Genomic DNA, 27554 nt, shown 5'->3' with positions numbered 1-27554 from the left:
CTTAACTTCAGCTGGCAAAGCTGGGACCCATTGTAAAACATGCCAGTGTTTCTCAACAGCATCTCCCACTTTGCGCGAGTTCAAAGTATATGTGGTGGTGAACAGTGTTCTTTAGCGCTAGTGACGCTAGTGGTTCCTGTTTGAAGCAACACATATTTAACAAACTAATATTTACAAAGTATTTGATCACACTTAACAATAAATTGTATCCTATTCAAAGTCAAAAGCATTTTACATAACTGTACTAACATTACAGAACATGAATGTATAGTCACAGGAATATAATATAATCATCTGATGTATTAATGTCCATATCTGAAGTCATGACCACTGTCAACCGCATCAAGTCACACGGTTGTGTTAGAACCAAAGGGTGCGTGTGTGTGACTGTTGTCATGGAGACCCAGGTGTTCCTCCAGGACCCGAGAAGGCTACTCTACCTGGCACAAGGACACTGAGCAAGGGTTACAACTATCTAGTCCAAAAGCTGGATAGAGGGGCTCAGTGAATGTGGTGTGGAATGTGTACATATGGGTCAATGTTTCAGAGTAGACCGTGTAGAAGGACAGAGTGCCGGCCGGCCAATCCAGATACATTCCTATTCTGTGCCTAGAGTGGTTCCTAAAGGGGGGGAATGTAATATCTGCGCCATTATGACGAAAATGTGTTTTGTACTCCATACACCAGGACTTGTCATTGTGTCCAATGGCAACGTCGTTGGAGATGCTGCCTTTTCTTTTGATTCCTTTGTACGTCACTCCGAGAGCAACATCATTACTTGACTCCGTTTCCCAGTAATGGCGCTCAGTCAGACCCTCTCTACAAAGAACCTGAAAAGCGTCATAAAATCTCTCTGGGTGATCAGGATATGGCTGTTTCTTAATCTCATATCTCACCACTCTGTTTCCTTCAGACAGAGAGAGGTGATTGTTTGCTGTGTTTGGGTCCAGTGTGAGATCACAGGCATCTGTAGACAAGAGGTAAGAGGAGAGGATCAGCTGGATTAAACCAGGAGTGTACTGTTACCAGGGCTGTCAAACTAGTTTAAAACTATGTGTCATATAATACCTTATTATGTACCATGTCAAGTATAATGTATTCTTACACTTCTTCAGCAGCTCCAGTTTCACCCAGCACTCATCGTTCTGGTCAATACTGTGCGAGAGGCAGGAGAACAGAGTGTGAATATACTCAAAGGTCTTACTAGAGTATCTTGCATTATTTTCATCAACTGCACTTACTTGATGTTCAGTCTACAGGTTGGATCTTCCATAGTAGCAGAAAGCATCTTCCCTCCTGAGTCTCCTGGGTAATTGTAGCTCAGGTCCAGCTCTCTCAGGTGGGAGGGGTTTGACGTTAGTGCTGAAGCCAGAGAATCACAGCCTTCCTTTGTGACTCTACAGAATGGCAGCCTGCAAAGAGGTAATGACGATCCTTGGCGCATAAATCGTGCTTTTATTACTCACAGCAGATTCAGACATGAGACCAAATTACAAGGTTCAAGACACGCCAACTTTATGATACAGCTATCTGCCATAGGATTGCTTTCGAAATAGAAATAGACAATATTCATAAGATTACTTTTGCAAAGCACCTTTTCTCCTGTACTTTACTACCGGGGAAAAGTGTGAAACGATGTCTCAAAAGGATGGAGGGTATCGTTGGAAATTGTAGACATGGAACAAAACGTTTGGACCCACGTGTTTATTCATCAAAGTTGATATAGCGATGGGGATTAAACGTACTGACACGGAAACTACACGCCAAGAGAACACGGTCTACTTACAGTATGGGGATTAAACATACTGATACGGAAACTACACGCCAAGAGAACACGGTCTACTTACAGTATGGGGATTAAACATACTGACACGGAAACTACACGCCAAGAGAACACGGTCTACTTACAGTATGGGGATTAAACATACTGACACGGAAACTACACGCCAAGAGAAAACGTTCTACTTACAGTATGGGGATTAAACATGCTGACACGGAAACTACACGCCAAGAGAACACGGTCTACTTACAGTATGGGGATTAAACATACTGACACGGAAACTACACGCCAAGAGAACACGGTCTACTTACAGTATGGGGATTAAACATACTGACACGGAAACTACACGCCAAGAGAACACGGTCTACTTACAGTATGGGGATTAAACGTACTGACACGGAAACTACACGCCAAGAGAACACGGTCTACTTACAGTATGGGGATTAAACGTACTGACACGGAAACTACACGCCAAGAGAACACGGTCTACTTACAGTATGGGGATTAAACATACTGACACGGAAACTACACGTCAAGAGAACACGGTCTACTTACAGTATGGGGATTAAACATACTGACACGGAAACTACACGCCAAGAGAACACGGTCTACTTACAGTATGGGGATTAAACATACTGACACGAAAACTACACGCCAAGAGAACACGGTCTACTTACAGTATGGGGATTAAACGTACTGACACGGAAACTACACGCCAAGAGAACACGGTCTTCTTACAGTATGGGGATTAAACATACTGACACGGAAACTACACGCCAAGAGAAAACGGTCTACTTACAGTATGGGGATTAAACATACTGGCACGGAAACTACACGCCAAGAGAACACGGTCTACTTACAGTATGGGGATTAAACATACTGACACGGAAACTACACGCCAAGAGAACACGGTCTACTTACAGTATGGGGATTAAACGTACTGACACGGAAACTACACGCCTAGAGAAAACGGTCTACTTACAGTATGGGGATTAAACATACTGACACGGAAACTACACGCCAAGAGAAAACGGTCTACTTACAGTATGGGGATTAAACATGCTGACACGGAAACTACACGCCAAGAGAAAACGGTCTACTTACAGTATGGGGATTAAACATACTGACACGGAAACTACACGCCAAGAGAACACGGTCTACTTACAGTATGGGGATTAAACATACTGACACGGAAACTACACGCCAAGAGAAAACGGTCTACTTACAGTATGGGGATTAAACATGCTGACACGGAAACTACACGCCAAGAGAAAACGGTCTACTTACAGTATGGGGATTAAACATACTGACACGGAAACTACACGCCAAGAGAACACGGTCTACTTACAGTATGGGGATTAAACATACTGACATGGAAACTACACGCCAAGAGAAAACGGTCTACTTACAGTATGGGGATTAAACATACTGACACGGAAACTACACGCCAAGAGAACACGGTCTACTTACAGTATGGGGATTAAACGTACTGACACGGAAACTACACGCCAAGAGAAAACGGTCTACTTACAGTATGGGGATTAAACGTACTGACACGGAAACTACACGCCAAGAGAAAACGGTCTACTTACAGTATGGGGATTAAACGTACTGACACGGAAACTACACGCCAAGAGAACACGGTCTACTTACAGTATGGGGATTAAACATACTGACACGGAAACTACACGCCAAGAGAAAACGGTCTACTTACAGTATGGGGATTAAACGTACTGACACGGAAACTACACGCCAAGAGAACACGGTCTACTTACAGTATGGGGATTAAACGTACTGACACGGAAACTACACGCCAAGAGAAAACGGTCTACTTACAGTATGGGGATTAAACATACTGACACGGAAACTACACATCAAGAGAACACGGTCTACTTACAGTATGGGGATTAAACATACTGACACGGAAACTACACGCCAAGAGAACACGGTCTACTTACAGTATGGGGATTAAACATACTGACACGGAAACTACACGCTACAAGAGAACACGGTCTACTTACAGTATGGGGATTAAACATACTGACACGGAAACTACACGCCAAGAGAACACGGTCTTCTTACAGTATGGGGATTAAACATACTGACACGGAAACTACACGCCAAGAGAACACGGTCTACTTACAGTATGGGGATTAAACATACTGACACGTCTACTTACAGTATGGGGATTAAACATACTGACACGGAAACTACACGCCAAGAGAACACGGTCTACTTACAGTATGGGGATTAAACATACTGACACGGAAACTACACGCCAAGAGAACACGGTCTACTTACAGTATGGGGATTAAACATACTGACACGGAAACTACACGCCAAGAGAACACGGTCTTCTTACAGTATGGGGATTAAACATACTGACACGGAAACTACACGCCAAGAGAAAACGGTCTACTTACAGTATGGGGATTAAACATACTGACACGGAAACTACACGCCAAGAGAACACGGTCTACTTACAGTATGGGGATTAAACATACTGACACGGAAACTACACGCCAAGAGAACACGGTCTACTTACAGTATGGGGATTAAACGTACTGACACGGAAACTACACGCCAAGAGAACACGGTCTACTTACAGTATGGGGATTAAACATACTGACACGGAAACTACACGCCAAGAGAAAACGGTCTACTTACAGTATGGGGATTAAACATGCTGACACGGAAACTACACGCCAAGAGAAAACGGTCTACTTACAGTATGGGGATTAAACATACTGACACGGAAACTACACGCCAAGAGAACTACGGTCTACTTACAGTATGGGGATTAAACATACTGACACGGAAACTACACGCCAAGAGAAAACGCCTTACAGATGAAAACATCTGACACGGAAACTACAGTATGGGGGGATTAAACATACTGACACGGAAACTACACGCCAAGAGAACACGGTCTACTTACAGTATGGGGATTAAACATACTGACACGGAAACTACACGCCAAGAGAAAACGGTCTACTTACAGTATGGGGATTAAACATGCTGACACGGAAACTACACGCCAAGAGAAAACGGTCTACTTACAGTATGGGGATTAAACATACTGACACGGAAACTACACGCCAAGAGAACACGGTCTACTTACAGTATGGGGATTAAACATACTGACATGGAAACTACACGCCAAGAGAAAACGGTCTACTTACAGTATGGGGATTAAACATACTGACACGGAAACTACACGCCAAGAGAACACGGTCTACTTACAGTATGGGGATTAAACATACTGACACGGAAACTACACGCCAAGAGAAAACGGTCTACTTACAGTATGGGGATTAAACGTACTGACACGGAAACTACACGCCAAGAGAACACGGTCTACTTACAGTATGGGGATTAAACATACTGACACGGAAACTACACGCCAAGAGAAAACGGTCTACTTACAGTATGGGGATTAAACATACTGACACGGAAACTACAAGCCTAGAGAAAACGGTCTACTTACAGTATGGGGATTAAACATACTGACACGGAAACTACACGCCAAGAGAACGCGGTCTACTTACAGTATGGGGATTAAACATACTGACATGGAAACTACACGCCAAGAGAAAACGGTCTACTTACAGTATGGGGATTAAACATACTGACACGGAAACTACACGCCAAGAGAAAACGGTCTACTTACAGTAACGTTAAGTGTTCCCCTTGGTAGGATAGAGCCTTGTTGATGTTTGATCAGATGATCATGTAGCCTAAACAAACTCGTCAGTCAGAAAAGAAAGCTGACACGAAAAATCTAAATCAATTGTGCAATTTGTTATCGTTCTCCTATTGTCAACTACATATGCATTGGTTAATTCTAGAGCGATGTATATTGACGTTCACAACTGTTGGGTGCAATTTTTGGTACAAAACATTTCCGCCTTGTGTTTAATCTTCTCCGTTTTAGACTGTTGTTGGACCGGATCCGATACCTCTCCTGAAAAATTATTGAAACTTTTTGCAATGTAAAAATTATAATAAAAGCGATCCAAGTTCTTTCGAGTTGCCTCTTCGTTACTTCTCCTGCCCCCCACCCAGCAAAAATAATGTAATGTGAAAAAGTCGATTTTCAGCCCGGGCCTAATACTGTAAGAGTTCATTTGGGTTGGCACGGCCTGGGTTTATGGTTTGCGCAACATTGTAACCTATGTTTGAGACCAACGCATGGTCGTGGCTGTGTGAGAAGAGCGCCAGTATCTCTCACAGAATTAGAACGAGATTTACTTTCTATGTTCTCTCTCCCTCTCTCTGCTCTCGCTCCCTCTCTCTGCTCTGATAGACATGAGCCTGCAACTCATCTCTCCAGCGTTGCACTTTGTTTATTTCCTTATAAAATCATAGCTGCACGAAGGGTTCTGAACGAACTGCAGCACCCCTGATAAATTGAAATACATTTGACTGTTCAGAAAGAAATTAAATAATTCAGAATAGTCTACTACACCATGAGAAGGCCTATAATTTAGCAACGGAGGATCAATAGTAGAAAAATATATATATATATAGTGTCGTAGCTGAATCAGAATTAGTTGGGTAACATAGATAAATAAGATGTTTTATTGTTACATCATAATATGCTTATGTGAGATACTTGTCATTAGAATGTCTCTTTTTGGACTATACTGTCGGCAGTTGCATTTTCCTTTCTTCTCTAGGGAAAAGTCACTTGGGGCCCAGAGAGGGGAGAGGTCAGGCTTGTCCTTTACATGTCTGGTAATAGGCAGAATATCAGAATGGAACATTGTCTTCATATGTGAACATTTTTGAACATCTTCATATGTGAATGTATCTGTTAAACCATGTGAAGGGCTCCACAATGTCTGTACTCCAGTCACTCCCTCCTTTTCCCATTGGGGGAGGAGTATGGCAGTGTCTGAAACCATTGTATTACCCCTCTGATGTTGCACTAATCTTGAGATAGTATACGACCTAGAAGTCACTCCCCTCAGCGAGCTTGTCCAGGGGTGGGGTGTATTTGAGATTGGAGTATGTAGAATTGACAATTGATATATGCCATTGGATGAGGTAATGTTTTGGTACTATGAAGTACCAAGAACGAGATTAGAACCTAATTTTAGAGAGCAAACTGAACAATAATTTATAGCTAATGCTATCTGGCTATGGGATACTCCTCTCTCAAGTAAAAGGCCCTTTGTGAAGTTTCTGAGATCTGTGGTTCGTCATGTAAGTTGAGAGGGGTGTATCTTGGCTATAAAAGATCTTTGTATTCTCTTATAGGCACTCTCAGAATTCATTTATAGACACTGAATTGATCTGAGAGTCAAAGGGAAATGGTGAAGCTCATTTGATTAAAGATTAAGTTTAAATATAACTGATTTGTGTGTGGTTTGTAAACTCTCCTCATTTAGTAATACAGGAAATTACCACGACATAAGCCTAGCTGTGGATTGTAGCCAAATAACAAGGAATAGCCTACAGTCAGGAACGCGCAGGAAATCTGCCAGTGAAAAAACAGAATGCAGACAAAACAGGCCTTTCGCGATATTTCAAACACAAAAGAGAGAAAACAGGTTGGAAAGCAAATGGCTCCTGCTGAAAAGAGAATACTCTAGACGTCCTGAGTGGCACAGCAGTCTAAGGCACTGCATCAAATCAAATTGTATGGTCACATACATGTTTTTAGCAGATGTTATTGCGGGTGTAACTAAATGCTTATCATCTCAGTGCTAGAGGCGTCACTACAGACCCAGGTTCGATCCCGGTGTGTATCACAACTGGCTGTGATCGGCAGTCCCATAGGGTGGCGCATAAATGGCCCAGAATCGTCCAGGTTAGGGGAGGGTTAGGCCGGGGAAGGCTGTCTTTGAAAATAAGAATTTGTTCTTAATTGACTTGCCTCGTGAAATATATCAAATCAAATTTTATTTGTCACATACACATGGTTAGCAGATGTTAATGCGAGTGTAGCGAAATGCTTGTGCTTCTAGTTCTGACCGTGCAGTAATATCTAACAAATTCACAAGGTATACCTTGTACACATAAATGTAAAGGAAGGAATAAGAATATGTACATATAAATATATGGATGAGATATATATATATATATATATTTGGCACGAGCAAATCGCCATCACCAGCGAGTGATGGGTGAAACTAGAATTTATTTTTAGGTCTATAATTTCCTCCTCATATTGTAGCCTACAATACGTGTCTCACACCTCGGCTGTTGATGGACTCAAGACAAGGTCGTTTTTATTTACATCAGATTGTCAGCTCGTCACGGAGGTAAAGTTGGTTTTATATTCGAACAATCAACAGACGTTCGCAAAAAGCCATTTAAAAATGTAAAAACCAATAACTAATTCACCGTTTGTCACGGAGATAAAGTTGGTTTTATATTCGGACAATCAACAGACGTTCGCAAAAAGCCATTTAAAAATGTAAAAATTAATAATTAATTCACCGTTTGTCACAGAATCATCAAACTAGATATGATTTGTTCTAGAAATGTGTAGTATACTTTTACAAGTTTTGTTATGTGGAAAAATTCCAGTTTTGATTTGATAGAGGGCATGTGGTCAAAGTTCTAATTAGTCTGTTATACCCAGTCAGAAGGGGCCTGGCATAAAATTATGCATTTTCAGTCATATTAAATTAGATTACAGGAAAAAACACGGGATGAAGGGGTCAGGCCTGACTAACAAAGAAGACAGGTGGATGATCAAGAGGACCAAGACAACCAAGAGGATCAACATGGACATTCACAGTGGAGATAAGGAAAACTAAGAGTGAACCATACCATACACTACCGTTCAAAAGTTTGGGTCAATTAGACATTTCCTTGTTTTTGGAAGATTTTATTTTAAATTGTCCATGAAAATAACATCAAATTGATAAGAAATACAATGTACATTGTTAATGTTGTATATGAATATTGTAGCTGGAAACGGCAGATTTCTTATGGAATATCTACATAGGCGTACAGATGCCCATTATCAGCAACCATCACTCCTGTGTTCCAATGGCACGTTGTGTTAGCTGCTGCAAATCTGTCGTTCTGCCCCTGAACAGGCAGTTAACCCACTGTTCCTAGGCCGTCATTGAAAATAAGAATTTGTTCTTAACTGACTTGCCTAGTAAAATAAAGGTAAAATAAAATAAAAAATAGCTAATCCAAGTTTATAATTTTAAAAGGTTAATTGATCATCAGAAAACCTTTTGTAATTATGTTAACACAGCTGAAAGCTGTTGTCCTGAATAAAGAAGCAATAAAACTGGCCTTTAGATCAGTTGAGTATCTGGAGCATCAGCATTTGTGGGTTCGATTACAGGCTCAAAATGGCCAGAAACAAATAACTTCCTTCTGAAACTCATCAGTCTATTCTTGTTCCGAGAAATGATGGCTATTCCATGCATGAAATTGCCAAGAAACTGAAGATCTCGTACAACGCTGTGTACTACTCACTTCATAGAACAGCGCAAACTGGCTCTAACCAGAATAGATAGAGGAGTGGGAGGCCCCGGTGCACAACTGAGCAAGAGGACAAGTACATTAGAGTGTCTAGTTTGAGAAACAGATGCCTCACAAGTCCTTAACTGTCAGCTTCATTAAATTGTACCCTTAAAACACCAGTCTCAACGTCAACATGCTTGCTTGCTAACCCCGGTCTGCTAACTGCTAGCTTGCTAGCCCCCAGTCTGCTAACTGCTAGCTTGTTAGCCTCGGCCTACCAACTGCTAGCATGTTAGCCCCGGACTGCTAACTGTCTGAATCGCCGTGTCCCCAGCCAGCCCAACCACTCACTGGACCCATATGATCACTTGGCTACGCATGCCTCTCTCTAATATCAATGTGCCTCGTCCATTACTGTCCTAGTTAGTGATTACTGTCTTATTTTACTGTAGAGCCTCTAGCCCTGCTCAATATGCCTTAACCAACCATGTTGTTCCACCTCCTACATATGCGACGACGATATCACCTGGTTTAAACGTCTCCAGAGACAAAATCTCTCTCATCATTACCTCCAATGTGTTCACATCCTACCTTACCTTTGTCTGTACACTATGTCTTGAATCTATGCTATCATGCCCAGAAACATGCTCCTTTTACTCTCTGTTCCGAACGTGCTTGATGGCCAGTTCCTATAGCCTTTAGCCGTACCCTTATCCTACTTCTCTTCTGTTCCTCTGGTGATGTAGAGGTTAATCCAGGTCCTGCAGTTCCTAGCTCCACTCCCACTCCCCAGGTGCTCTCATGTGTTGACTTCTGTAACCGTAAAAGCCTTGGTTTCATGCATGTTAACATTAGAAGCCTACTCCCTAAATTTGTTTTTCTCACTGCTTTAGCACACTCTGCCAACCCGGATGTCTTAGCCGTGTCTGAATCCTGGCTTAGGAAAACCACCAAAAACCCTGAAATCTGCATCCCTAACTACAACATTTTCCGCCAAGATAGAACTGCCAAAGCGGGCGGTGTTGCAATCTACTGCAAAGATAGCCTGCAGCGTTCTGTCTTACTATCCAGGTCTGTACCCAAACAATTCGAGCTTCTACTTACTTCAAAAAATTCACCTTTTCAGAAACACGTCTCTCACCGTTGTTGCTTGCTATAGACCACCCTCTGCCCCCAGCTGTGCCCTCAACACTATAGGTGAATTGATTGCCCCCCCCACCTATCTTCTGAGCTTGTGCTACTAGGTGACCGAAACTGGGACATGCTTAACACCCCGGCCATCCTACAATGTAAGCTTGATGCCCTCAATCTCACACAAATTATTAATGAACCTACCAGGTACAACCCCAAATCCGTAAACACAGGCACCCTCATAGATGTCATCCTAACTACCTCGCCCTCCAAATACACCTCTGCTTCTTTCAATCAAGATCTCAGCAATCACTGCCTCATTGCCTGCATCCGTAATGGGTCTGCGATCAAACGACCACCCCTCATCACTGTCAAACGTTCCCTAAACACTTCTGCAAGCAGGCCTTTATAACTGACCTAGCCGGGGTATCCTGGAAGGACATTGACCTCATCCCATCAGTAGAGGATGCCTGGTTATTTAAAAGTGCCTTCCTCACCATCTTAAACAAGCATGCTCCAATCAAAAAATGTAGACCCAGGAACAGATATAGTCTTTGGTTCACTCCAGACCTGTCTGCCCTTGACCAGCACAAAAACATCCTGTGGCCTCCAACTGCTTTAGCATCGAATAGCCCCCGTGATATGCAACTTGTCAGGGAAGTTAGGAACAAATATACATTCGCAGTTAGGAAAGCTAAGGCTAGTTTTTTCAAACAGAAATGTACATCCTGTAGTAGAAACTCAAAAAGCGCGCACCGCGAACTAAGCTAACCGTTTCACATCCGTTACATATGCTAGACATTTATAGAATAAATCATATCTAGTTTGATGTTTCTGTGGAAAACGGTGAATTAGTTATTGATTTTTACATTTTTAAATGGCTTTTGGTGAATGTCTGTTGAATGCCCGAATGTGTGAATGTAAAGCCAACTTTACCTCGGTCAGTTTGTCAGTGTCAAAGTAGCCATTTCCATCATTTGTGCGGTATAAAATAAAACGTTTTTGCCAAAGTCTCCAGTCATGTAAAATGACGTAGAATTGCATGAAATGCGTTTATAAAAGGCCAAAGTTTTACCCGACCATAGGCTACTAAACATGTTTACAGCAGGGTTGAAATGTCAAGGCTATGTTCCCGCTTGAGCGGATAATGCATTCACGTTAAACGCTGCATGTCAGCGGAATTGGAAATGACCTTCACATTTCTTTCAAGGAATCTGTAAGGCTTCAGTTTGAATAGAGCCCTAGATAAACACCAATCATAAATAAGTAGCCTATTGTCGCATGTCTTTGGGTATAAGCCATAGTAAAAGTTGACGGGAGATTGTGATGGGGCAGTTAAAAATTATCTTTGGGCCGATACCTTAGAAAGAGTTGGTTGGATAGAGAGAAATGACGTGCTAATTTATTAAATTAAGCTCATATGTATATACAAATGAGTTGTTATTTTCAAATGTTATTATTTAATCAATATAATAACAAAACATAGAAAAGAGAGTAGCCTACCAACCTCAGAGTCTCCAGTTTACAGTGGGGATTCCCCAGTGCAGTAGACAGCAGCTTTACTCCTGAATCCTTCAGGTCATTGTTACTCAGATCCAGCTCTCTCAGGTGTGAGGGGATGGTCTGAAGAGCTGACGCCAGTGCTTCACAACTTTCGTTATTGAGATTACATTGATAGAGCCTAAATGAAACATTTCAAAGAAACATATGAAGACAGAACCTCCCCAGTCCCTGCCAGCCACCATCACGATTGAAACTGTTTTACTCAGCGACTTGTTTAGTTGGATTTGGCCCAAACCTTTTAGCCTGTGTCCCAGATCTGTTTTTGATCCATGCACCGTTTTCTCCTATATCAGCTGTTGAACTCTGTAGCTGTCTTAAAATCAACATTGGCCTCTTAATGACATCCCTGTTAACCTGTTATGTTGACCTTGCTCCAAGGAATATGTACTTAGAGTCTTGGAATTTGGTTAAACCTCCCCCTGGTCACTGCCTGTCCACAATATCCATGGGATGATTTAGAAATACTCCATAATATTTCTTTAACATTGAAAGTGTGGAGTTGATTGTGGAGATCAGTGAAAATAATCAGGCTATATCCTTCAGGAAATACAAACCTGAGAACAAGAAACATACTGACCTCAATTTCTCCAGTTTACAGTGTGGACTTTTGAGTCCAGTGGAGAGCAGCTCCACTCTTAAATCCATCAGGTCACAGTGAACAATGTCCAGCTCTTTCAGATTGGAGGAATTTGAGCTGATAGCTGAGACTAGTACTTCACAGAAGTCGTCTGTTAGTGTATTTCGATTCAGCCTGTACACAAGATTTATTTCATTTTATTATAACATGCATTTTGTTTGGAATTCAAAGATACCAACATGCTAAATCAAAACACCTGCATTTATTTAGTAAATCAAACCACCCCTGACAAAGAAATGAATGACTTTGAATTCACAGTCCAAATCGATGTACTAACAGAAAAACTACTGACCTCAGTATCTCCAGTTTACAGTGTTGACTCCCTAGTCCAGTAGAGAGTACCTCAACTACAGAATCCCGCAGTGTGAAGTTACTCAAGCCCAGCTCTCTCAGGTTGCAGCTGAGAACTGTTTTTATAGAGGAGACCAAATTATCACGGCCCTTTTTTACGAGTCCATTCCCGCAAAGACTGAAATTGCAGATATAATGCATTTTAAGGCAGCTTGTTTCATCAACACATTGCGGCAGATTGTTTTGTGAGACATGCTATTAGATCTTGTGGACAGATGCACATAACATAACTGGTATCGATGCCAGACTGGTGCGACGACTAATGAGAAAGTTTGTTTCGGTGTGGCATTAGCACATGGTTTGCAGTAATATGTAATCTTGAACACAATAAAATCTTGCATAATTGCATCAGATGCTCGATTAATTCCGCATTCACGTGCTAGTCAGAAGAAGGAAACTATTACATTTCCAACTTGCTAACTAATTGAACGCGGCACGCGTAAAACTACAACCAGTTAGCAAGTCAAAGATTTCAGAGTTTCCTAGTTGCGACTAGCACGTGAACACGGCATAAGTCAATTTGAGGCACGTTTGCCTAAATGGTCATTGTAGTGACAAAGAAAATATTAACACATACAAGAAAGAAAATGTTACCTCATCATTCAACGGCACTTGCTGACATAAAATGTATTTTTCTATTTTAAAAATCAAATTAAACATCTCTTCAATTACCTCAGTGCTTCCAGTTTACAGTCTTGGCTAGACAGTCCAGTACAGAGCACATCCACATCTGAATCTATCAAGATTGAATCTATCAGGTGCAGTTCTCTCAATGGTGAGTTTGGTAACTGGAGAGCTGAGGCCAACGCTGCACAGTACCATCTATCCAGATAAACGCCTTCAATTCTGCAGAAACAGAGGAAAATTAAATTTAGTCTCCATTTGAGTCATTTAGCAGACTTACAAGAGCAAATAGGGTTAAGGGCCTTGCTTTTCACCTCGTCAACTTTGAACCAGCAACCTTATGGTTCCTGGCCCATTGGACTTAACTGCTAGACTACCTGCTGCCCTAATTATTCCTGTGAGGATTTGGATCTGCACAGTTCTCCATAATTTCTGTTTGTACACAGGCCCCGATTCTGACCTGAGTTAAGCTCGCTTAAATGGAATGGAATTCCCTTTTTATGTGATACTCTCTTGAGCTTGAATAAATGAAGGTGTGGTGGAGGTGTGTCTACAAATATGGCGTATTCTGCCCTTGACTTAATTCCACCACCTTTACGCGTGAGGAAACCATGAATAAGGTCGAGCGAACCTGACGGTTCAAGGTGGAATTTTTGTATTTTATTTAACCTTTATTTAACTAGGCAAGTCAGTTAAAACTTCTTATGGCCTCAGGGGCAGTATTGAGTAGCTTGGATGAAAGGTGCCCAGACGTGCCCAGAGTAAATGGCCTGCTCCTCAGTCCCAGTTGCTAATATATGCATATTATTAGTAGTATTGGATAGAAAACACTCTGAAGTTTCTAAAACTGTTTGAATGATGTCTGTGAGTATAATATACCTCATATGGCGTGCAAAAATCTGAGAAGAAATCCAAACAGGAAGTGGGAAATCTGAGGTTGGTAAATTTTCAACCCAGCCCCTATTGAATACACAGTGGGATATTGGTTATGATGCACTTCCTAAGGCTTCCACTAGATGTCAACCGTCTCTAGAATGAGGGTTCTACTGTGAATGTGGGGCCGGATGGGAGCTCTTTGAGTCAGTGGTCTGGCAGAGAGCCAGGTCCTGGTCACGCGCATTTCACATGATAGCGACCTGCGTTCCATGGCTTTTCTACAGACATAGGAATTCTCCGGTTGGAACGTTATTGAAGATTTATGATAAAAACATCCTAAAGATTGATTCTATACTTAGTTTGAAATGTTTCTACGACCTGTAATATACCTTTTGGAAGTTTTTGTCCGACGTTATGCTGGACCTGCACGAGTGTTTGGATTTGTGTACCTAACGCCCTAACAAAAGTAGCTACTTGGACATAAATAATGGACATTATCGAACAAATCAAACATTTATTGTGGAACTAGGATTCCTGGGAGTGCATTCTGACGAAGACCATCAAAGGTAAGGGAATATTTATAATGTTATTTCTGATTTCTTTTGACTCCAACATGGCGGATGATTTTTTTTTCGTTTTCTGAGCGCCTTCTCAGATTATTGCATGCTTTGCTTTTTTCGTAAAGCTTTTTTGAAATCGGACACAGAGGTTGCATTAAGGAGAGGTATATCTATATTTCCATGTCTAACAATTGTATTTTCATCGACATTTATAATGAGTATTTCTGTAAAATTATGTGGCTTTCTGCAATATCACCGGATGTTTTTGGAACTAGTGAACGTAACGCGCCAATGTATACTGAGATTTTTAAAAATATAAATATGAACTTTATCAAACAAAACATATATCTATTGTGGAACATGAAGTCCTATGAGTGTCATCTGATGAAGATCATCAAAGGTTAGTGATTCATTTTATCTCTATTTGTGCTTTTTGTGATTCCTCTCTTTGGCTGGAAAAATGGCTGTGTTTTTCTGTGAGTTGGTGGTGACCTAACATAATTGTTTGTGGTGCTTTTGCTGTAAAGCCTATTTGAAATCGGACACTGTGGTGGGATTAACAACAAGATTACATTTAAAACGGTATAAAATACATGTAATTATGAGATTTATGTCGTTTTGAATTTGGCGCCCTGCACTTTCACTTGTCATATCGATCCCATTAACGGGATTGCAGCCATAAGAAGTGTTTAAGAACAAATTCTTATTTCCAATAACAGCCTAGGAACAGTGGGTGAACTACCTTGTTCAGGGGTACAACAACATATTTTTACCCTGTCAGGTCAAGGATTTGATCGAACAACCTTTCGGTTACTGGCCCAACGCTCTAACCACTAGGCTACCTGCCGCCCCAAAAGTTCAGTGTTTGAAAAAGCATCTACTTTCTTTTTTTCCGATAGAAATAAAAGCATTTTCCATGCACTGTAATTTATAAATTGACAAGTGCTAGGTAAATGAGTAATCAATTTGGAGAGAGGGATTGTAAATACACAGTAATTGTTTTAAGATTTTTCTTTATCATCCCTGGTGAGTGCCAAACATTCAACTTGAGGCCCCCATAGTGCCAAACATTCAACTTGAGGCCACCATAGTGCCAAACATTCAACTTGAGGCCCCCATAGTGCCAAACATTCAACGTGAGGCCCCCAGAGTGCCAAACATTCAACTCGAGGCCCCCAGAGTGCCAAACATTCAACTTGAGGCCCCCAGAGTCCCAAACATTCAACATTCCCCAAATGCCGACTTTATGGGGGTCCGGAGAAACTCAGCTACACCAGTGTATATGTTCCATACTAACAGCCATCCAAATACATACGATGCTGATTTCTCAACAGCATTCTTATTGCATTTCGGGTCAAAGAGGTAATGGGTAATGAAAACAATAACAATTCAGTATATTTATTGTTACTTGGTATGTGTGAATTTTGACGATCTTTCTTACATTGCCTTTCTGCAGTTCCTCACAGCTGGAAGAAGTCTGAAAAACCCCTTTTGGGAGGTTTTATATTTCTTCAGGACAAACTCATCCAACACCTTCTCTGACATCAGGAGTACATAGGCCAGTACTGAGCAATGAGCAGGTGAGAGCTCTCTGTCTGCTTCCTTTTCTGACAGATATCTCTGAATGTCTTCATGTAGGGAATGGTCTTTAACTTCTTCAGTCAAAGAGAAGAGATTGAGGCACCTCTCAGGGGAGACATCAAGTAGATCCATCTCCTTAAGTATTATCTTCATTTCTTTAACAATCTCTGAACTGTTCTCTGTCTTTGGCAGCAGGCCTTGTAGGAGACACTGAACGGATTCCATAGACATTCCAAGAAGGAAGCGGAGGAACATGTCCATCTCTCCATTCTCTCTGGACACAGAATTGTACATGGTAATCTCCATCAACTCATCCAAGGGAAGGTCTACAGGCTCGTTCTCCAAGATAGCTTTGAGATATGGTTCTGAACCTTCCATCAGGAAAGACTTGAGGCTCGATGACGTCTTGAGGCTCTTGGTTGTGAAACAGTGGAAAACAAAGAGGGCAGCAATAAACTCCTGAATGGTCAGATGCATGAAGCAATACACCTTCTTTTTGTACACCTTCTCTTCTTTAAAGATTTCTGTGCACAACGCAGAGTAGACTGCAACTTCACTGATGTCAATGCCATATTCATTCAGGTCTTCCTCATAGAACATGAGATTGCGTTTCTCCAGGTGTTCAAACGCTAGCTTCCCCAGCTTCAGAAGGAAGTCTTTATTTGATTCCCAGATCTTCTGTTTGTCCCTCTCATGGCCAGGATCCTTTTGTGCCAGCTGTATTTGAATGAGCAGGTAGTGAGTGTACATCTCAGTCAGAGTTGTAGGGATTTCTCCATTCACATTTTCTCTCAACAGTTCCTCAAGAACCTTAGCGGAAATCCAACAGAAGACTGGTATGTGGCACATGATTTGGAAAGTTCTCGATGTTGTAATGTGTGTGATGATTCTTCTGGCAACTTCCCCATTCTTGACCCTCTTTTTGAAGTACTCCTCTTTCTGTCGCTCATCGAACCCTCTTACTTCTGTCACCAGGTTGATGTATCTACGGGGAATCTGATTGGCTGCTGCAGGTCTAGAGGTTATCCAGATCAGAGCTTTGGGAAGCAGCTTCTCCTCGATGAGGTTTGTCACCAATACATCTACATTGTTACCTGTCTTTGTAACATCAGTCACCCTCTTGGTATTGAACTTTAGTGGATGTCGCTTTTCATCCAGACCATCAAAGATGAACAGAACTTTGCTGGTAGCATATATCTTTGCATCTTTTATCTCTGTAAGTTCAGGGTGGAAGTCATTTATAAGTCCATGAAGACTTAACTCATCATCTTTGATGGAATGCAGCTCTCTGAAAGGGAGGACAAAGATGAAATCCAAATCCTGATTGGCTTTTCCTTCGACCCAGTCAAGGACGAACTTCTGCACTGACACTGTTTTCCCAATGCCAGCAATTCCCTTTGTCAGCACAGTTTTAATGGGTCTCTTCTCTTCTTTCTCTTGTTCAGCTAAGGGTTTGAATATGTCATTAGAGTTGATTGGAGTGTCCGACGATGTTTCTCTCCTGGATGTATATTCAATCTGCCAAACCTCATGTTCTTTATTCACTCCTTCATTCTCTCCCAGCGTGATATAGAGCTGTGTGTAGATGCTGTTCAGGGGAGTTTCTTCCTCTGCAGTGCCTTCAAACACAAACCTAAACTTCTTCTTCAGACTGGCTTTATGTTCCTCTTTAACTCTCTGTATGAGTTCTGTAAGGACAGAGTCAGAATAAAACAGCTTCGTTATTAGAGCATAAGATGAAGAAGAAGTCTTATCCACTTTTCACTCATATGGTTGAGACTGTCTACTAATAAACCACTATAAGGTCTAGTGAGGTGCTGTGGGGTTTTCATGAGACTGTCTAATAAACCACTATAATGTCTACTAATAAAACACTATAAGGTCTAGTGAGGTGCTGTGGGGTTTTCATGAGACTGTCTACTAATAAACCACTATAATGTCTAGTGAGGTGCTGTGGGGTTTTCATGAGACTGTCTACTAATAAACCACTATAATGTCTAGTGAGGTGCTGTGGGGTTTTTTCATAGTTTTTTATAATGTCTTGAGGTGCTGTGATTTGTCAGTAGTCAACTAATTATTCACCATTCCTCATCATACTCCTTTATCAGTAGTCATCTTATTCAACTCATTCCATTCCTCATCCTACTCCTTTTGAGTCCACACTTACTTATACTGTATCTATGGTAACATCTCCTATGAATACCCTCTTCATAATGCATTATATGCACAATACACAATGCAATATAACCTATTAGCTCCTATGTCATACATCATAATAATGCATATGTGCTTATAATTAAAGATGTATTTTGTCTTCTTTGTCTTTATCTTCATATTGTGGTGGTAGTGGATGGCAGTGTGTGTTCCTCGACACGCTCTGGGTCTCTCTGCACACTGGGTACAGGTAGAATAGATCACCATGCAACTCACTGCAGAAAGAGAGAGAGGGTTCAACCACAAAACTTTTATTTTAAACACACACACACTCTCTAAAGTAAAATGTTTGACACCTTACCTTTTTTGTGTATCACTGCATTGTGCAACCTGGGAGGAGTCATCTAGAATTTGAAAAAAAAGGAAAATATATGATATTCTCCTACAGTTCTGAAGGTGACTTGATTGAATACAGTATGAATTGAATGTGTTGGTGGATATTTTTTCCTCACAGCTTTGTAAAGAAAGAGGAAGAGTTGTGTTTTTACCGTTGTTCTGAATGACGTTCTGAGTGATGTTCTGAGTGATGTTGATGCTTCCTCCTACTTCATTATTGCTGATCACTGGGGCACATAGATTGCTTCCACCCACAGCTGTGAGGGAAAACTGGGGATTGTATGCTGGTGAGAACGGGGATTGTAGGCTAGGAAGACTAGGAGAGACAAAGAGATAAATAGAGGTAACACTGGCCCCTGTGTCTTCACCCTTGTACTACAACACAAGGCAAAACTGACAAACAATTTCAGGGAAATTGGTCTCACCTTTGTTGACAGGGAGTTTCTCCACCAATGAGACTGTTTCCCTCTGCTATCCTCCCTTCAGTGTAGCCCTTTTTTCTTCCACGAGACAAACTCTCTTTGGAGAAAGTGGTAGTGTCCCCATCTTCTCTCCTCCCTTTGGAGCAATTGCTCCCCATCTCTTTCTCTCAAATCTCAATCTATGGAACATGAGTGAACTCATGAAAACATGGTTGTATTCTTCAGAAAATGTGTTCTAAACCAGACCAAATTAAAGACAATAGCTGTTACCTAGAAAACAGTTACAAATATATTTTACTCTTATGTATTGCAAATCTATTCGAGTTTGATAAATTGTCGAGAACACTTAACCTTCTGTTCCACCATATCAGTAGCATCTGATTTAAAGGGGAATGGAAACAGTTTAGGAAGTAAATCTAAGCACTAAACATTGTTAATTTAACATAAAAACATCTATATTTTTTGTATTTTGATCGCCGACAAGGTTTATTTGAGCTATGGTCAGCTCCATTTTAAATTGCCATAGCAAATTGTGTGTGGTATTGAGCTTTCACGCGGAGAGTGAATTGAAGAGAGTGAGGTCAGGTGCGGACAACGAAGATGGCAACAACAAGTAGTCATTCAAACATGAACTGTATAGCGCCAGGCTATAGGAATTGGCTCCAAAAGAATCCCTTGGTAAACTACCATCGGCTGCCCAAGGACCCACAACTTTTGAAGAAGTGGCTTCATGTCCCAAAGAGGAAGGACATGCCAGCTTGAGCTTGTAGGATGTGCAGACAGCACTTCGGAGAGGCAGACTTTGCAATGAAGGGCACTTTCCATGCGGCAACTGACGTCACAGATTGAAACGCTATTAGCGCGCACCACCGCTAACTAGCTAGCCATTTCCCATCGGTTACACTCACCCCCCTTTTGACCTCCTCCTTTTCCGCAGCAACCAGTGATCCGGGTCAACAGCATCAATGTAACAGTATAACTTTACTCTGTCACCTCGCCCATACCTGGACTTGAACCAGGGAGCCTCTGCACACATCAACAACTAACACCCACGAAGCATCATTACCCATCGCTCCACAATTGCCACGGCCCTTGCAGAGCAAGGGGAACCACTACTTCAAGGTCTCAAAACGAGTGACGTCACCGATTGAAACGCTATTAGCGTGCACCACCGCTAACTAGCTAGCCATTTCACATCCGTTACATATAGTTGAATGTAACTACCTAATTGCATCTGAAGTGTTTTGTGTAACACCACCCAGCAAATAACGTCAGTAAGCAACTCAACTGCAACTAAAGTTGCAACAGTTTCTGTGTACTCCTGTTATTAGGTAATGTTAGATAGCTTCCACCTCAGATAAGGTTACTGTAATAAATTTTTGTTGACAGATTTTTGTTGTTGTAATGTTTTGTTAGCTCCACCTCATTTAGCTAGACTGAAGTTGACATAGCTAATGTTTGATGAAAAATACGTTTCTCTGTCTGTCTGTCTGCCTGCCTGCCTGCCTGCCTGCCTGCCTGTCTGTCTGTTGACAAAGCATACAAGACAGGTAGCTTGTTGAAACCAACTGAAGTTGGGGTTCAGTTGTCTGAACAAAACGTTTGTTTACAGAATGACATCTTCATCCCTGAACATGTTTTCATCCTGGAGGAGACTGCAGGAGGCAGAGGAGGTACATGCAAATCTCTAAGGCTATTGTTTATTTCAAGTTTATGTAGTGATTTTTGAATATACAGTTGAAGTCAGAAGTTTACATACACTTAGGTTGGAGTCATTAAAACTCGTTTTTCAACCACTCCACAAATGCCTTGTTAACGAACTATAGTTTTTGCAAGTTGGTTAGGATATCTACTTTGTGCATGACACAAGTAATTTTTCCAACAATAGTTTACAGACAGAGTATTTCACTATTAATTCACTGTATCACAATTCCAGTGGGTCAGAAGTTTACATACATTAAGTTGACTGTGCCTTAAAACAGCTTGGAAAGTTCCAGACAATTATGTCATGGCTTTAGAAGCTTCCGATAGGCTAATTAACATCATTTGAGTCAATTGGGGGTGTACCTGTGGATGTATTTCAAGGCATACCTTCAAACTCAGTGCCTCTTTGCTTGACATCATGGGAAAAATCAAAAGAAATCAGCCAAGACCTCAGAAAAAAACTGTAGACCTCCACAAGTCTGGTTCATTCTTGGGAGCAATTTTGTACCACGTTCAGCTGAACAAACAATACTACGCAAGTATAAACACCATAGGACCGCGCAACTATCATACCGCTCAGGAAGGAGACGCGTTCTGTCTCCTAGAGATGAGTGTACTTTTGTGCGAAAAGTGCAAATCAATCCCAGAACAACAGCAATGGACCTTGTGAAGATGCTGGAGGAAACAGGTACAAAAGTATCTATATCCACAGTAAAACGAGTCCGATATCGACATAACCTGAAAGGCCGCTCAGAAAGGAAGAAGCCACTGCTACAAAACCGCCATAAAAAAGCCAGACTACGGTTTGCAACTGCACATGGGGACAAAGATCGTACTTTTTGAGAAATGTCCTCTGGTCTAATGAAACAAAAATAGAACTGTTTGGCCATAATGACCATCGTTATGTTTGGAGGAAAAAGGGGAATGCTTGCAAGCCGAAGAACACCATCCCAACCGTGAAGCACGGGGTGGCAGCATCAAGTTGTGGGGGTACTTTTCTGCAGAAGGGACTGGTGCACTTCAAAAAATAGATGGCATCATGACGGAGGAAAATTATATGGATATATTGAAGCAACATCTCAAGACATCAGTCAGGAAGTTAAAGCTTGGTTGCAAATGGGTCTTCCAAATGGACAATGACCCCAAGCATACTTCCAAAGTTGTGGCAAAATGGCTTAAGGACAACAAAGTCAAGGTATTGGAGTGGTCATCACAAAGCCCTGACCTCAGTCCTATAGAAAATGTGTGGGCAGAACTGAAAAAGCGTGTGCGAGCAAGGAGGCCTACAAACCTGACTCAATTACACCAGCTCTGTCAGGAGGAATGGGCCAAAATTCACCTAACTTATTGTGGGAAGCTTGTGGAAGGCTACCCAAAATGTTTGACCCAAGTTAAACAATTTAAATGGTCTACCAAATACTAATTGAGTGTATGTAAACTTCTGACCCACTGGGAATGTGATGAAATAAATGAAAGCTTAAATAAAAATCTTCTCTACTATTATTCTGACATTTCACATTCTTAAAATGAAATGGTGTTCCTAACTGTCCTAAGACAGGGAATTTTTACTTGGATTAAATGTCAGGAATTGTGAAAAACTTGAGCTTAAATGTATTTGGCTAAGGTGTATGTAAACTTCCGACTTCAACTAACTATAGCCTAATAGGTGCCTTATTTGTTATCTACCAACAGGAAAGAGCGGTTAGTACAGCAGGCCAAACGGACCCCTGGGTGCCAGAGTGTTCCTGTCCTGCGAGGGAGAAGAGGTCCACTGGGACCATCACTAAAGAACTCAGGGCCCAGCTAGATTGCCCTCACGACCATCAGTATACAACCAAGTCCTGTATACTGATACTGAGTCCCCTATACGCCACAGATGGAGTTGACGGAGAGAGAGATCAGTGAAGACCAGAACTCGGTGTGTGAACCTGAGAGCTCAGAATCACAATCATCACAGAGCGAGCCAATATATACTATCAATCACTTTGGGGGAGCGGGCTGGTGTTCTGAGAAGGAGCAGGCCATTCAACAGCCAATTCAAAAGAAACACCCATCCATAAAGGGAATCGGGGTGGAATTGTTTTTCCACAGATTTTCTTACCCGTTTCAATGGATGTGCTACTTTGTCCCGATCCTGCTGTTTCTACTCTCTCAACCTATGAATGCTCAGCTTTGAAAAGACAACTGACATTTGCTCCTGAGGTGTTGAACCGTTGCACCCTCTATAACCACTGTGGTTATTATTTTTGATGTAAAAAGGGCTTTTGTAAAATACATTTGAATGATTGTTTGCTGTGCTGGATGCTGTGTATTCACTAACTGTCTGAGTGATGGGACATTTATAGTATCTGTAACATATTTTGATGTGTATTTAATCTGCATCTTATTTTCTTAAAGTGGGAATCATCAGGAGGAACAATAAGTGTCTCCCTGCTCCTTATTCGGTAAAAATCTGAGGGATGGGGCTGGAGAAATGTAACCACTCACAAATTCATAGACAGAGCTATAGATGGACTGACCATCCATGATATCAAAATTGCAATCCTGTTTCTGATCTGTTTCCACTACCATGTACCCTGTTCGCTTTGGATAAAGGTGTCTGCTAAATGGCATATATTATTGAAGTCTACTTTAACTCTGCCAACTAGCTGCCCAGCGTGTTACCCAATAGATGGCAGTTACATTCCTTTCTAATAGATGGCAGTGGAAGCTGGTTGAAGTCTACTTTAACTCTGCCAACTAGTTGCCCAGCGTAGTTTCCATTCCTTTCTAATAGATGGCAGTGGAAGCTGGTTGAAGTCTTTAACTCTGCCAACTTTAACTCTTCTAATAGATGTCAACTGGTTGAAGTTGCCTCTGCCAACTAGTTGCCCAGCGTAGTTACCATTCCCTTCTAATAGATGTCACCATTCCTTTCTAATTCCCTTCTAGATGGCAGTGGAAGCTGGTTGAAGTCTACTTTAACTCTGCCAACTAGTTGCCCAGCGTAGTTACCATTCCCTTCTAATAGATGGCAGTGGAAGCTGGTTGAAGTCTACTTTAACTCTGCCAACTAGTTGCCCAGCGTAGTTACATTCCTTTCTAATAGATGGCAGTGGAAGCTGGTTGAAGTCTCTCTAGTGGCAGGGCCATGGGATTAGTACGTACTGAATGTAATTTTATCTGGTTACGCTTGAACCTGTTGTTTATACCGGACAAGCTAACTAATAATATTTTTACATATGGAAGAAACGGCACACTCAGGGATGAGATTCCATACACCTCGTCCAATTCTCCCTTTTGCCCATAGGGTGAACTGGAAAAATCATAAGAAAAGTTAGTCTGATATTGAAACTAAATCACATAATGAGCACGCTCCATATTTGGTTAGAAAGAGATTTCATGAATCATGATGTCTGCGATTCCAACTCTGGTCGTCTAATCTAAAGGTAAATGTGTTACCATAGCGCCAAACAGCGCTGATGATTAAACATCTTTATAGGATACTGATTATATATATTGAGCACCTACCCACTACAGATGCAGTGCCTTGCGAAAGTATTCGGCCCCCTTGAACTTTGCGACCTTTTGCCACATTTCAGGCTTCAAACATAAATATATAAAGCTGTATTTTTTTGTGAAGAATCAACAAGTGGGACACAATCATGAAGTGGAACGACATTTATTGGATATTTCAAACTTTTTTAACAAATCAAAAACGGAAAAATTGGGCGTGCAAAATTATTCAGCACCCTTAAAGTAATACTTTGTAGCGCCACCTTTTGCTGCGATTACAGCTGTAAGTCGCTTGGGGTATGTCTCTATCAGTTTTGCACATCAAGAGACTGAAATTTTTTCCCATTCCTCCTTGCAAAACAGCTCGAGCTCAGTGAGGTTGGATGGAGAGCATTTGTGAACAGCAGTTTTCAGTTCTTTCCACAGATTCTCGATTGGATTCAGGTCTGGACTTTGACTTGGCCATTCTAACACCTGGATATGTTTATTTTTGAACCATTCCATTGTAGATTTTGCTTTATGTTTTGGATCATTGTCTTGTTGGAAGACAAATCTCCGTCCCAGTCTCAGGTCTTTTGCAGACTCCATCAGGTTTTCTTCCAGAATGGTCCTGTATTTGGCTCCATCCATCTTCCCATCAATTTTAACCATCTTCCCTGTCCCTGCTGAAGAAAAGCAGGCCCAAACCATGATGCTGCCACCACCATGTTTGACAGTGGAGATGGTGTGTTCAGGGTGATGAGCTGTGTTGCTTTTACGCCAAACATAACGTTTTGCATTGTTGCCAAAAAGTTACATTTTGGTTTCATCTGACCAGAGCACCTTCTTCCACATGTTTGATGTGTCTCCCAGGTGGCTTGAGGCAAACTTTAAATTACACTTTTTATGGATATCTTTAAGAAATGGCTTTCCTCTTGCCACTCTTCCATAAAGACCAGATTTGTGCAATATACAACTGATTGTTGTCCTATGGACAGAGTCTCCCACCTCAGCTGTAGATCTCTGCAGTTCATCCAGAGTGATCATGGGCCTCTTGGCTGCATCTCTGATCAGTCTTCTCCTTGTATGAGCTGAAAGTTTAGAGGGACGGCCAGGTCTTGGTAGATTTGAAGTGGTCTGATACTCCTTCCATTTCAATATTATCGCTTGCACAGTGCTCCTTGGGATGTTTAAAGCTTGGGAAATCTTTTTGTATCCAAATCCGGCTTTAAACTTCTTCACAACAGTATCTCGGACCTGCCTGGTGTGTTCCTTGTTTTTCATGATGCTCTCTGCGCTTTTAACGGACCTCTGAGACTATCACAGTGCAGGTGCATTTATACGGAGACTTGATTACACACAGGTGGATTGTATTTATCATCATTAGTCATTTAGGTCAACATTGGATCATTCAGAGATCCTCACTGAACTTCTGGAGAGAGTTTGCTGCACTGAAAGTAAAGGGGCTGAATAATTTTGCACGCCCAATTTTTCAGTTTTTGATTTGTTAAAAAAGTTTGAAATATCCAATAAATGTCGTTCCACTTCATGATTGTGTCCCACTTGTTGTTGATTCTTCACAAAAAAATACAGTTTTATATCTTTATGTTTGAAGCCTGAAATGTGGCAAAAGGTCGCAAAGTTCAAGGGGGCCGAATACTTTCACAAGGCACTGTATTAACCTTAAACAATTTATAATCAAGCAAAATGTCACCAATTATTTAACTGGCATATCGGCTGCAGACTGGTCGAGAAACCTCTTCTGCCAGGATGTCCTTCATAACGATTAGTGGCACGTCCAATAAATACATCGCCAGACAGACTGACCGGAACCTGACTGGATGTAATACAGCCACCATCCAGACAGACTGACCGGAACCTGACTGGATGTAATACAGCCACCATCCAGACAGACTGACCGGAACCTGACTGGATGTAATACAGCCACCATCCAGACAGACTGACCGGAACCTCTGACTGGATGTAATACAGCCACCATCCAGACAGACTGACCGGAACCTCTGACTGGATGATGTAATACAGCCACCATCCAGACAGACTGACCGGAACCTCTGACTGGATGTAATACAGCCACCATCCAGACAGACTGACTGGAACCTGACTGGATGTAATACAGCCACCATCCAGACAGACTGACCGGAACCTCTGACTGGATGTAATACAGCCACCATCTAGACAGACTGACCGGAACCTCTGACTGGATGTAATACAGCCACCATCCAGACAGACTGACCGGAACCTCTGACTGGATGTAATACAGCACCATCCGCTGGGATTTTGTGCTGTATTGCCACCATCTCTCTACAACACACACACACTCCTACTCTATCTGGCAGCATCCCCACTCACACCTGTTAGTTTTGCTACGCATACCCTCTAGCTGAGGTGTTTCAGGCGGCATATCTGTGTTGTTACTGCTACGAAAACTAACTCTGATCTCGGGCAACGGTCGGCTCAAACATAAACGGCTTCAGTAGGTTTATTGGCTCCCTAACTAACATAATTTCATTCTCTGTAATAAACAAATTCTCAGACTCTGAGCTACTTGGTAAATTCAGCCATTTTTGAGTTCCAAAATGTTCTCTCCTGCCAGTGATGCAACAATGCCAATATGGCGATTTACAGTTAGCTGGTGTTGTAAATCCTAGTGTTTCCATTCCTCCTTAAGGTGAATCTAAATATTCGGTTCAACAAAGATTTACTTCAGAAGTTACTCCAAAACAAATTGAACATATTGTAATTATTAAAAGAAGATCCTTACCTTTCTGGTAATAGAAATTTACTGCGGTGTGAATGTCATGTTACTGTGTGTGTGTGAGAGAGAAAGAAAGACAGAGAGAGCG

The 27554-nt window shown here is 41.6% G+C and overlaps 1 protein-coding gene across 1 annotated transcript; it reads right to left on the bottom strand.

Moving 5' to 3' along the window:
* Positions 1 to 213: 213 nt before the first annotated feature.
* Positions 214 to 27554, bottom strand: LOC135529931 (NACHT, LRR and PYD domains-containing protein 12-like). The gene is made up of 12 exons (XM_064958328.1): positions 27473 to 27554; positions 19516 to 19691; positions 19243 to 19406; positions 19057 to 19098; positions 16401 to 18228; positions 13572 to 13745; positions 12841 to 13017; positions 12489 to 12662; positions 11856 to 12029; positions 1242 to 1412; positions 1106 to 1155; positions 214 to 967 (listed from the first exon to the last, which is right to left on the bottom strand). The coding sequence occupies exons 2-12, from the start codon at positions 19668 to 19670 to the stop codon at positions 432 to 434; spliced, it is 3645 nt and encodes a 1214-aa protein (XP_064814400.1). The 5' UTR covers positions 19671 to 19691; positions 27473 to 27554; the 3' UTR covers positions 214 to 431.

The sequence above is a fragment of the Oncorhynchus masou genome, unplaced genomic scaffold, assembly GCF_036934945.1.
Source record: "Oncorhynchus masou masou isolate Uvic2021 unplaced genomic scaffold, UVic_Omas_1.1 unplaced_scaffold_1211, whole genome shotgun sequence".
NCBI classification, from domain to species: domain Eukaryota; kingdom Metazoa; phylum Chordata; class Actinopteri; order Salmoniformes; family Salmonidae; genus Oncorhynchus; species Oncorhynchus masou.
This window is presented reverse-complemented; position numbering and strand designations above follow the sequence as displayed.